Source organism: Rhinolophus ferrumequinum, chromosome 6 (genome assembly GCF_004115265.2).
Source record: "Rhinolophus ferrumequinum isolate MPI-CBG mRhiFer1 chromosome 6, mRhiFer1_v1.p, whole genome shotgun sequence".
Lineage (NCBI taxonomy): Eukaryota > Metazoa > Chordata > Mammalia > Chiroptera > Rhinolophidae > Rhinolophus > Rhinolophus ferrumequinum.
Genome location: NC_046289.1, coordinates 79,782,652 through 79,794,606, shown reverse-complemented (window position 1 = coordinate 79,794,606; position 11,955 = coordinate 79,782,652). Strand labels below are relative to the sequence as shown.

The 11,955-nt window shown below is 35.8% G+C and overlaps 1 protein-coding gene across 1 annotated transcript in view; it reads right to left on the bottom strand.

Moving 5' to 3' along the window:
* Positions 1-252: 252 nt before the first annotated feature.
* Positions 253-11,955, bottom strand: part of SCFD1 (sec1 family domain containing 1) — a 93,889-nt gene continuing 82,186 nt past the window's right edge. Inside the window, exons 24-25 of the mRNA XM_033107379.1 lie at positions 5,108-5,176; positions 253-474 (exon numbers count right to left, since the gene is read on the bottom strand). Of these exons, the coding sequence (XP_032963270.1) occupies positions 451-474; positions 5,108-5,176 (93 nt within the window). The 3' untranslated portion in view covers positions 253-450. The remainder of the gene's footprint in view (positions 475-5,107; positions 5,177-11,955) is intronic.

Genomic DNA, 11,955 nt, shown 5'->3' with positions numbered 1-11,955 from the left:
CATTAAAGTGGCTTTAAAAATCTCCATTTAAAATCTAGAGGCAACCTGGGAAGGTGATTTTACAATCAAAATGCATACAAGTAGGAGATTCATGAACCAATCAAGTAATATTTGTGTGTTATATTCTTAAATTTTCACTAGCTTCAATAACATTAGTTATTAATATATTAATATTTCAACATTATTCAGACAGAGCTTTCTTTCCTTCCAGAGGTCTTTCCCATTTGTCAAACATAACAGGAGAGAGAATGTACAATGTTAAAAATTTATTTCTGAAATGCTTTATTCTTTTAATCAGTATACATTATATTAGGTATAGAAGTTCCTTAAAAATTAACAAATAACTAAGTTTCACTGTTAGGACATTGATATAGAGATGAAAACATCTGGCTCTGTGGACTTTTTACATTTATCAAAGTTACAAGGAGATTGTCATGTTATTCTTCTGTATTATTTTTGTCCAAGTTGTGACAGCTAAAAAAAAACAATCATAAATAACTTTTTATTAATTGTAAAAGAAACATGCATTCAAATGTATTTGTAAACACCTTAAAAATGCACATTCATCACATGGTAAAATTTAGGCTTCCTATTTCATTCACTGCATTTCTAGAAGAATAAATTTCTACTCATGTTTACCACTAACTCAAATGTTTAAGATTTGCATATATTTTAATAGCCTGCAGCAATAAACAGTGATGGCAAAAAATGTGTAAAACATAATGGGTACAAATTAAACTAATGGAAAACAAAAACCCTGAGAATGAACTACCATATTTTGCCGTGTATAATCTACACCCACATTTTTGGCCTAAACTTTCAGGGAAATGGAATTAATACTACCCATGTATAATGTGCATCCTTATTTTTCCCTCACAAATTTTGGGGGAAAAGTGTGCATTATAAACGGCAATATACAGTAGTAATAACTTGGTATGAAAATGTAAAGAAAAATGTCCTGTGGGACTTCACTGCTGACAGTTTACTTCTCCATATATTTTAATTTTATATTTCTAAAAGGTCATTAAAAGGAAAAGGTTTTCAATTTTGGAAGGCTGGGTAAACTCCTGCTGGACCAGTTCTCCAGAGATAGCAATTATAAACTTGAGACCAATACAGAACCAACTACCTGAAGGCAACTGAAAGCAGGTGGGTTGCGGAGGACAATCAGCATCTGGAAGGAGGACTGGCACTGGCCGCGCTGCAGGCCATCGCGGTGCTACACTGGCAGCTAAAACTCTGAGAGAAAACTCAGTCTCTCTGGTCTGAAGAACCAGAGAAGTGAGGGGGGAATCCTGGAAAGGGCAGAGCCAGGGTGAGGGAGTCCTAAACTCCATTTACTGACTTTTTCCTAAATTTATAGTGAAATTCTGAACCACCTGTGAATGAAAGAGATTAAGAAGTGAGATCTGAGCTGCTGCCCAAGAGACAGAATTTGAAATTTGAGTCTAACCAAGTTAATTGCCTGATAAAACCACAATTTAACATTCTTTAGAGAAATAGAATTCAGTCTCTAAAACATTCACAATATTAAAGAGAGTTTAAAATTAGTCAATATGTGAAGAAACAGGAAAATGTGACCTGTTCTCTAAGGATAAAGACAATGGAGAATGACAATGAGATGATCAAATGTCGTAATTAAGAGACAAGGTTTTAAAAGCAGCTATCACAACTATCCTCAATGAGATAATGGAAAATATGCTTACAATGAAAAGATAAATCTCAGCAGAGAAATAACAACTATGTAAAAAAACTCAAATGATAATTTTGTAACTGGTAAATACTATTCAAACAGGAGAAGGGGGGTAACAGATTAAAGACTTAGTGAATCTGAGGACAGAAAAGCTTTAATTGTACACTCTCATGAACAGGATCTGTGGGACAATATAAAAAGTGGAACATATATGTAAATGGGATCCCAAAAGGGGAGGAGAGAGAAAATTGGGCATAAAATATATGAAGAAATAACAGTCAAAAATTTCTAAATTTGGTAAAGGTATAAACTTATAGATTCTGGAAGTGCAGTTATCCCCAAACAATATAAATATACAAAACGTCACACAAGATAGATCATAATTAAACTGCTGAAAACCAAAGATAAAGACAAAATTTGAAAGCAGCCAGAGAGAAATTACATATTAAACATAAAGTTACATCAGTCTGAATGACTGCTGACTTCCTATCAGAAAGAAGATTGTAGAATAATCTTTAAATGTTGAAAAACTGTCAATTCAGAATTCTTTACCCAGCAAAATTTCCATTTAAGAATAAAGGTGAAATAAGGACATTTCATATAAAAGAGAATTACGAGAACTCACTGTTAGCATACCTGAGTTACACTGAATACCAAAAACAGTTTCTTAGTCAACAGATAAAAATGAGAATCTATTCAAACTAGGGATGGAAAGTACTGGGAAATCGTATCTGTGTAAATGCAAAAGATTTATTTCTCTTTACTTGAAGGACAAATGGTAACATCATCCACTGTCTTACTCATAAGAGTAATATTAATGATGTACAAAGCTGTAAATATATAATCACAGCATGAATGCTTAGAGAATAGGTCCATACAATTGCAAGATTTCTGCATTTAATTCAAGTGGCACAACATTAATTCTAGTCTATGAACAGTTAAAGATGTAAATATATTGTGATCTGTACAGCAACTGCTAAATTAATAATTCAGATATAGCTAAAAAAAAATCTGTGGGTGAACTAAAATGGAATTCTAAAAGGTGTTCAATAATCAAAGTAAAGCAGGAAAGGAGGAACAGAGGAATATCAAACAGGAGGCTAATAGAAAGCAAAGAGTAAAACGGTAGACCTAAATCCAATCATGTAAATAATTACATTAAATGTTAATAGACCAATAGACTCCAATTAAAAGGCAGAGACTGTTGAAATGGTCCTAAAAAATCTCAAAAGGTCCAAGTATAAGTTACCTACAAAGAATGATAACACTTTAAATGTAAATTAATAGACAAGTTGAAAGTAAAATAGAGGGAAAAGATACAACATGCAAACCGTAAGCATAAGAAGGCAAGAGTGACTATATTAATATATCAAATACAATAAACTTCAAGACTAGATACGTAGAAAAATACAGCATAACGACAAAAGGGTCCATTCTTTAGGCAGATACACAATATGAATCTATGTACCTAACAACAGAGCTTAAAAGTACAAAAAGCAGAAACTGACAGGACTGAAGAGACAGTTCCACAATCACAGTTGGAGATTTTAATACCAGTCTGTCAGTACCTGATAAACCTAGAACTCCCCCCCACCCCCAATAGTGACATAGAGAATCTAAGTAATGCTATCACTACCTTGACCAAACTGATATTATTAGAATCCTCCTTCAACTTCTGCAAAATGCACATTCTGTATTATGGGTACATGGAGTGCCTAGCAAAACAGACCATATGATTGGCCATAAAAGGAATTTAAATTTTTAAACACTGAAATTATGTGGAGAATATTCTCTGACCACAAGAGAATTAAATTAGAAATCAGGAAGAATAAGCTAACTAGAAAACCCACAAACACTTGAAAACAACAACAGATCTCTAAATTATACATGGGCTAAAGAATAAACCACTAAGTAAATTAAAAATATTTCAAACAATGATTATGCAAATATAACATATCAACATTTGTGGAATGCAACTAAAGCAGTGTTTGGCAAGAGTTTTAATTTTATAGCTTTAAAAGCTTATTTTAGAAAAGAAAAACTAAATGTATTGACTTAATATTGCAACTTAAGCTAGGAAAAGAACAAAGTAAACCCAAAGTAATCAAAACAAAGGAAACAATAAAGAGTACAAACCAATTAGTAGAAAATAAACAACAGAGAAAATTAACATAAACAACAGCTGGTTCATTAAAAAAGATTAACAAAATTGAGAATCCTATAGTTAACCTAACCAAGCAAAAGGATCCCGTTTACATGATATTGCAGAACAGGCAAAACTAATCTATGGTAGAAAAATATAAAGACAGTTATTTTGGGCAGGGATTGACTGGGGAAGACCCTAAAGGAACTTTGTGGTATGATGGTTCTATGTCTTGTTAGAGGTTTGGGTTACTCAGGTGAATACATCTGACAAAATGCAGGAAAATACATGTAAGATTTGTGATTTCACTGTTGTAAATTTTATCTCCAAAGGGTAGTAAACAAACAATGAACTCTAGGTAATGATATTGGTACTGAAGTATTAAGGGGGAAATATACCGATATCTATAATTTACTTAAATAAAAAGTTGGAGTGATGAAACGAATGAACAGTGGTAGATGGGTAGGTATCTTGTCAAGTACAGTGAAATGTTAATGGGAGTATACACGTGTTCACTGCAAATTCTCTTCAACTTTTCTGTATATCTGAAATTCTTACAAAACCATTGGGCCACTACATTGTGGTAAAAAAGTACAAGAACCACATAATGGGGGTAAAAGTTGTGCTGGAAAATACTAGGAAGAGTTGCTACAAATGAATACAGGGTGGTTCTGATTTTTGTGGCAGCCAAGGCAATGGTGAGAGGACATTACTAGTCAGCCCGCTGAGCATCCCTGGTAGACAGAGCCTGAAAGAGCTAAAGTTGATGCAATTAATGTAATTACTGAGGACTTCGGGGTGGGGGGGAACAATACTAAGAGAATATAGAGACTGTACACCTCTATAAAGCTACCGCTGTCTTTAACTTTCAAGGTGAATGTCATTCCACTGTTATTACCTGAGCCCATCTGGTAGTAACCACCCAAGAAAGTTACTTTTGTTTCTCAGCCAAATTTGTGATATGCTTGGCAAAGTCAGGAATGTGACAGTATGTTCAGAAGTTAGGAAAGCTGAACTGAATTTTGCCTAATTACATATGTTACTCAAATTTTAAATTTTCTGAACTTACCTTTTCATGGATTTGGAATACTAAAAATGTTACTTATCGTAGTTTATAGTTTATTTATAGTTGTCCATGGCAAAACCTCATTCTTATAGGTCTGTGGTTTCAGCTGGTTCAGATGAATATAATGATTCTCTTGCTCTCTTTTGAAAAATATCAACAGCAACTTACATTATTATAACAGAACCAAACTAAAAAGGTACCGTACCTGTTTTATGAACTGTGTAGCATTAAAAAGTTCACTGCAGCCATATAATATGTGTTTGCCTTGTTTCCCCTGTAAAAATCAGAGCCAGAACTCAGATACAAGAAGTAACATGTAATATTTTCAATATTCCCAAGAAGAGGGATTAAAGATAGTAAGACTTTTTGTTATTCTGAAAGGATTTTAGTTTTTTTTTTGGAGGGGGTTGGATTTTAGAGTACACATGTCTATGCTAAAACTGCATGGAATAAAGTGGTGAAGTAGCATAACATTAAAAAGAAAAAACCTATTATGGTACACTACTGGTGCCTTTTATACTGAAAACGTAAGAACTCCTATGACTGCCACATTTCACGGGAGTCACAATTATCTATGAAATCTTAGGCAAACATTCTTGCAATGTAAGATCTGTACTACCTGAAGAAAACGTTCTTAGAGTTTTGTTATGTACAAAGTAGGATATGGTGCCGGTAGCATGGATTGTCATTTTAGTTTCATTTGTACAATACAGCATTTACATGTAAATATGCCTCATTCCATTTTGTAACTATGAATTTCATTCCTAATTTTGACAGAATGTTGGAATCCAATTACAGCAGTCAAAACTTTTCTACTGGAGAATTTTGGTGAGTCCTTAATGCTGAAATTCTTGGATGTATTGTGAACTTGAAGGTAAAATCGTAAGATTTCTTTTGTAATGTAAAAAGATTATTCCATAACAAGGCAATCATGATCATTCATCAGGGAACAAAAGAATTATAGTTTTGTAATGCAAGAGAAGGACATTTCTCTGTGATGTACATAAGCTGAATAAGCACTGTTGGCTGAATAAATGTCCTCGAGCTGGCCATCTCTGAGAGCAAACGAAACAGTCGCACCTCACTCACTTTGTTTTGTCCAAATGAGATGGCACGTGCAGCAATCACACACGGTCATATAAGTGGGATGCTTGAGGCTACACAGGATGTACTCACAGGCATTAATAATGGTAGAGGTCACAGCATGTAAGGATAAGGAAAGCACAGGGAACATTTGAGGGCCGCACAACGTCTAGGCACAGCCCCCAGGATGCCATCTCTGTAGCTCAGGACACATTTCATTTTCAACTGTGAACCACCAACATGCAGTGGAGACACCTTGGTTGCAGGGGAGCTCCAAGGAGGGTCCTTTTACACCTCTACGATCACACAGACAAAATCATGACCAGGCTCAACAGCAGAAGCAGGACAACGTGACAGAAACCAGGTGCAAACCATTAGTCTTCACATTTTCTATGAAACAATGCTGACAAGCTAGTACAAGTTACTCACGATTTATCTTGGACACTAACACAGGACCAGATTAATCAGTAGTTGGTACATTTCATTCAGGGTTGGCCAAATTTCTTGTTGGGCGAGTAGGTTGTTTCCCTATGTTGGCTACTGGAAATAATACTGCAGTGAACACAGGGATGCATATATCTTTTCAAGTTAGTGTATCAGTTTTCCTTGGATAAATACCTGGGAGTGGAACTGCTGGGCCATATGGTGGATCTATTCTTAATTTTTTGAGAAACCTCCACCCTGTTTCCATAGTGGCTGCACCAGTTTACATTCCCATCAACGGAGCATCAGGGCTTCCTTTTCTCCACATCCTCACTAACACTTGTTATTTCTTGTCTTTTTGATAATATCATTCCATACCTGTTAGAATGACTACCTCATTGTGGTTTTGATTTGCATTTCCCTGATGACTGATAATGTTGAGCATCGTTTCATGTACCTTTTGGTCATCTGTCTGTCTTCTTTGGAAAAATGTTTATTTAGATCTTTTGGCCACTTCTTAGTAAGAGTTTTTTGTTTGTTTGTTATTATATGAGTTCTTTATATATTTTAGATATTAGCCTCTTATCAGGTACATAATTTACAAATATTTTCTCCCACTCATTAGGTTGCTTTTTATTTTGTCGGTTTCCTTTTCTGTGCCAAAGCTTTTTAGGATGGATGATGCAGTCCCACTTGTTTATTTTTGCTTTTAGTGTCCGATTCAAAAAATCAGGGCGGCTGGATGGCTCAGTTGGTTAGAGCACGAGCTCTGAACAACAGGGTTGCCAGTTCAATTCCCCCGCATGGGATGGTGGGCTGTACCCCCTGCAACTAAGATTGAAAACGGCAACTGGACTTGGAGCTGAGCTGCACCCTCAACAACTACACTGAAGGACAACAACTTGCAGCTGATGGGCCCTGGAATACTGTTCCCCAGTATTCCCCCTGCACCCCCCCAAAAAAAAGTCTATTTAAAAAAAATCATAGCCAAGACCTATGTCAAGGACGTTACTGCTCATGTTTTCTTCTTAGGAGGTTTACGGTTTCAGGTCTTATGTTCAAGTCTTTAATCCATTTTGAGTTATTTGTATATGGTATAAGATAGTGGTCCAGTTTCATTCTTTTGCATGTGGCTGTCCAGTTTTCCTGACACCATTTACCGTGTTTCCCTGAAAATAAGACCTAACCAGAAAATAAGCCCTAGCATGATTTTTTAAGATGCTTGTAATATAAAATAAGCCCTACTGTATTTCACCGAAAATAAGAATGGGTTTTATATTAATTTTTGCTCCAAAAGATGCATAAGGGCTTATTTTACATTATGAGCATCCTGAAAAATCATGCCAGGGCTTATTTTCCAGTTAGGTCTTATTTCCAGGGAAACACAGCATTGAAGAGACTATCCTCTCCCCATTATACGATGTGGGACAATTAAGTTCGCAAACTTGTTGCAACGATGTTGCTAACCTTTTTTGATATCAGAGGGATTATTCATTATGAATTTGTACCAACTGGACAAACAGGTAACCAAATTTACTGTTTGGAAGTGCTGAAAAGGCTGCATGAAAAAGTTAGACGACCTGAACTTTTCACCAACAATTCATGGCTCTTGCATCACAACAATGCACCAGCTCACGCGGCACTGTCTGTGAGGGAGTTTTTAGCCAGTAACAAATCACTGTATTGGAACACCCTACTCACCTGATCTGGCCCCCAATGACTTCTTTCTTTACCCAAAGATAAAGGAAATATTGAAAGGAAGATATTTTGAGGACATTATGGGTAATATGACGACAGCTCTGATGGCCATTCCAGAAAAAGAGTTCCAGAGTTGCTCTGAAGGGTAGACTAGGCACTGGTGTCAGTGCATAGCTTCCCAAGGGGAGTACTTCGAAGGTGATCGTAGTGATATTCAGCATTGAGGTATGTAGCACTTTTTCTAGGATGCGTTCACGAATTTAATTGTCAGACCTCATATACAGAGGCCCAAATGTATGCACTGATCTACACCATTTTATATAGGAGACTTGAACATCCATGGATTTTGGTATCTATGGGGGGTCCTGAAACCAATCCCCTGTGGATACCAAGGGTAGTTAAACGTTATATGCTGGTTTACAACTGTGTGGGTACCCCTAACCCCCATGTTGGTCAAGGGGCAACTGTATAATATGTCATCTGCAAATAGTAACAGTTTTTCTTCTTTTCCAATTTGGATGCCTTTTATTTCTTTTTCTTGCCTACTCTGGCTAAGACTTCCAATACTATGTTGATTAAAGGGATAAGATTGTGCATCATTGTTGCATTAGTATTATCAAATGTATTGTTAAAATCAGTCTCATTTTATCAAATACATCAGTGCTACACAGTGCTAAAGTAGTTACCTGCTTTATGAGTCAGATTAACATCATTACTAAATAAATCAATTTGAATTTCTGTAGTCTTTTCTTTGATTTTGCAACAAACATCGTACTTACTTATTCATTGTGTTGTGGACTGGTATAAGTCAAGGGCCATGCTAGATAATTCTCCATTAGGCATAGCCTAATACCGTGTTTCCCCGAAAATGAGACCTAGCCGGACAATCAGCTCTAATGCGTCTTTTGGAGCAAAAATTAATATACGACCCAGTATTTTATATTATATTATTAATTACATTGCATTATATTACATTATATTATAGACCCGGTATTATACTATATTATATTATATACCTGGTTTTATATTATAGCAAAATAAGACCCAGTCTCATAGTAAAATAAGACCAGGTCTTATATTAATTTTTGCTCCAAAATATGCATTAGTGTTGATTGTCCGGTTAGGTCTTATTTTCAGGGAAACACCGTACAGTAGTTCAGATCCTCCTGAATGGTCTGAATGACAGGAAAAAAGATTAAGATTGTTCACTACAAGGGAAACAGTAAGACTGGTTTAAGGGATTAAAAAAAAGAACTCTCAGGACAGTTAAAAAGGGTGGCTTAGTAGTTACTAAAAATGTAATCGCTCTAAAGGGAACGAACCTATGATAAACCCATAGCTCACATCATACTTAATGGTGAAAGACTGGATGCTTTGCCCCTAAGGTCAGGAAGAGCATAAGGAAGTCTGTTCTTGACTCTTCTACTGAACATCTATTCCAGCCAGGGTGGTTAGGCAAGAAAAAGAAGAAAAAACATTCCAGATAGATTAAGGAAGAAGTTAAACTCTATTCACAGATAACATGATCTTGTACATAGAAAATGCTAAAAATCCACTAAAAAACCCATTAGAACTAATATGTAAGTTCCGTAGGGTTGCAGGATACAAGATGAATATACAAAAATTAAATGGATTTCTAAACACTTGCAATGAACAAACAAAATGAAATTAAGAAAACAATTCCATTCACAATAGCATAAAAAAATACATAGGAATAAATTTAACGAAAGAAGTAGAAAGCTTATACTCTGAAAACAAAAAAAAACTATAAAACAGCATAAAATTATTGAAAGAAATTAAAGAATATCTAAATAAACGGAAAAACATCCATGTCATGGATCAGAAGAACTTAACATTGTTAAATGAAAACATTCCCCAAACTGATCTACAGATTCAAGGCAATCCTATCAGAATCCCAAATGACGTTGACAAGCTGATTGTAAAATTCATATGAAATTCCAAAGCACCCAGAAAATCCAAGATAATCTTGGAAAAGAAGGACAAAGTAGGAGGACTCTCACATCCTGAATTTAAAACTTACTACAGAACAATGGTAATGAATACAATAGGTGCTGGCTCAGGGACAGACCTCAGGATCCATCACTAGAATTAAGAGTCCAGAAATAAACCCGTACCTGTATAGTCAATTGATTTTCAACAAGGCTGCCAACACTAGTCAATAGGGAAAAAAATGGTCTTTTCAATAAATGGAGACATTTATCCTGGGACAACCTGGATAGCTATATGCAAAAGAATGAACCTTACTTCCTGCTATGTACAAAAATTAATTCAAAATGCATCATAGACCTAAATTAAGATTAAAAACTATAAAATCATTAGAAGAAACATAGGGGTAAATCTTCATGGCCTTGGATTTGGCAAAGGATTCTTAGATATGAAACCAAAAACATGAGCAACAAAAGGAAAAAACATACTAGATTTCACACACACACACAAAATTGGTACTTTAAAGAACACCATTTAAAAAGTGAAATAACCCACAAAATAGGAGAAATTATTTACAAGTCACATATCTGATAAGGGACACGTATCTAGATTACATAAAGAACTCTTACAACTCAATAATAAAAAGGCAAATTAATCCAATTAAAAAATGAGCAAAGGATCTGAATAGATATTTCTCCAAAGAAGATATACAAAGGCCAATAAGCCCATGAAAAGATGCTCAACACCACTTATCGTTAGGGAAACGCACATCAAAACCACAATGAGCTATCACCTCACACTGACTAGGATAGCTGGCATCAAAGTCAGATAACAAGTGTTGGCGATGATGTGGGGAAATCAGGACCGTCACACACTACTGGTAGGAATGTAAAATGGTGCAGTCGTTCTGGAAAAAGTCCAGTTCCTCAACAGGTTAAACACAGAGTTACAATGACCCAGCAATTCCACTCCTAAGAGAAATGAAAATACATGTTTGCACAGAATTATACTAGTTGATTACCTATGGTTCCAGGTAGACAGCAATAGAATAGATGCTCATTTTGGATTTGTATACCTGGTCACTAAAACACATACGTTTAACACTGTTAGACGTGTTTAGCCACAGCAGAAAGTGTTTCAATCTGGACTCCCTTTTTATATATCACTTGATAAACTGATTTTGCTGTGGGTGTGGTTCCACAGTGAGCTAAGAAGCATCATATACAGTAGACTGACTTATCACATACCTGACACAAAGTAGTGGACCGACTGAAAACTGAACATTTAAAACACTCACTTTCTAAACTGGGCACATCTCTTTCTAATGAGAAACATTAGAGTGGCTTGCATGATGGAACAGAAGGCATGTAATTAAAGAGAGGATCAACAATGCACAGATTGTTGCCGTACCACAGGAAAAATAACGGAGGGAGGAACTGGGGTGATAACACAGGAACAAAAATTTCTTCTTCATTTCTAAAAATTTTTCTTTTTCTCTGCCTGATCCTGTAGTATAGGGAAATGAAAGATATTTACGTGTTCTCAGGGAAGGAGCAATCGCAAACATGACACAAAGACCACACCTCTAAACCTGCCTGAGGAATGATGGAATGGGCTGTTCCTTCTTTTCACTTGTTTTAAGTGAGATTAGTGGTTTCTGCATCCTTCCTGAGCAGTGGACAAGACAGTTGTATACTCGCACATTTATCCAACCTTCCTTCACATGACTGGGAATGGATGAGGGGAAAGCACCAGCCAGCCTCCTAGTGCCGCCAGCTCTATAAATCAGTCATCTCACTGAATCATGGTCTTGTAAACCAGGGGCAAGCTCTGGGTAAAAATTACTGACGAATGAAAAGAAGTCTTGACTCTCAGCAAGGAACCAATGAGTAATACAAAAAG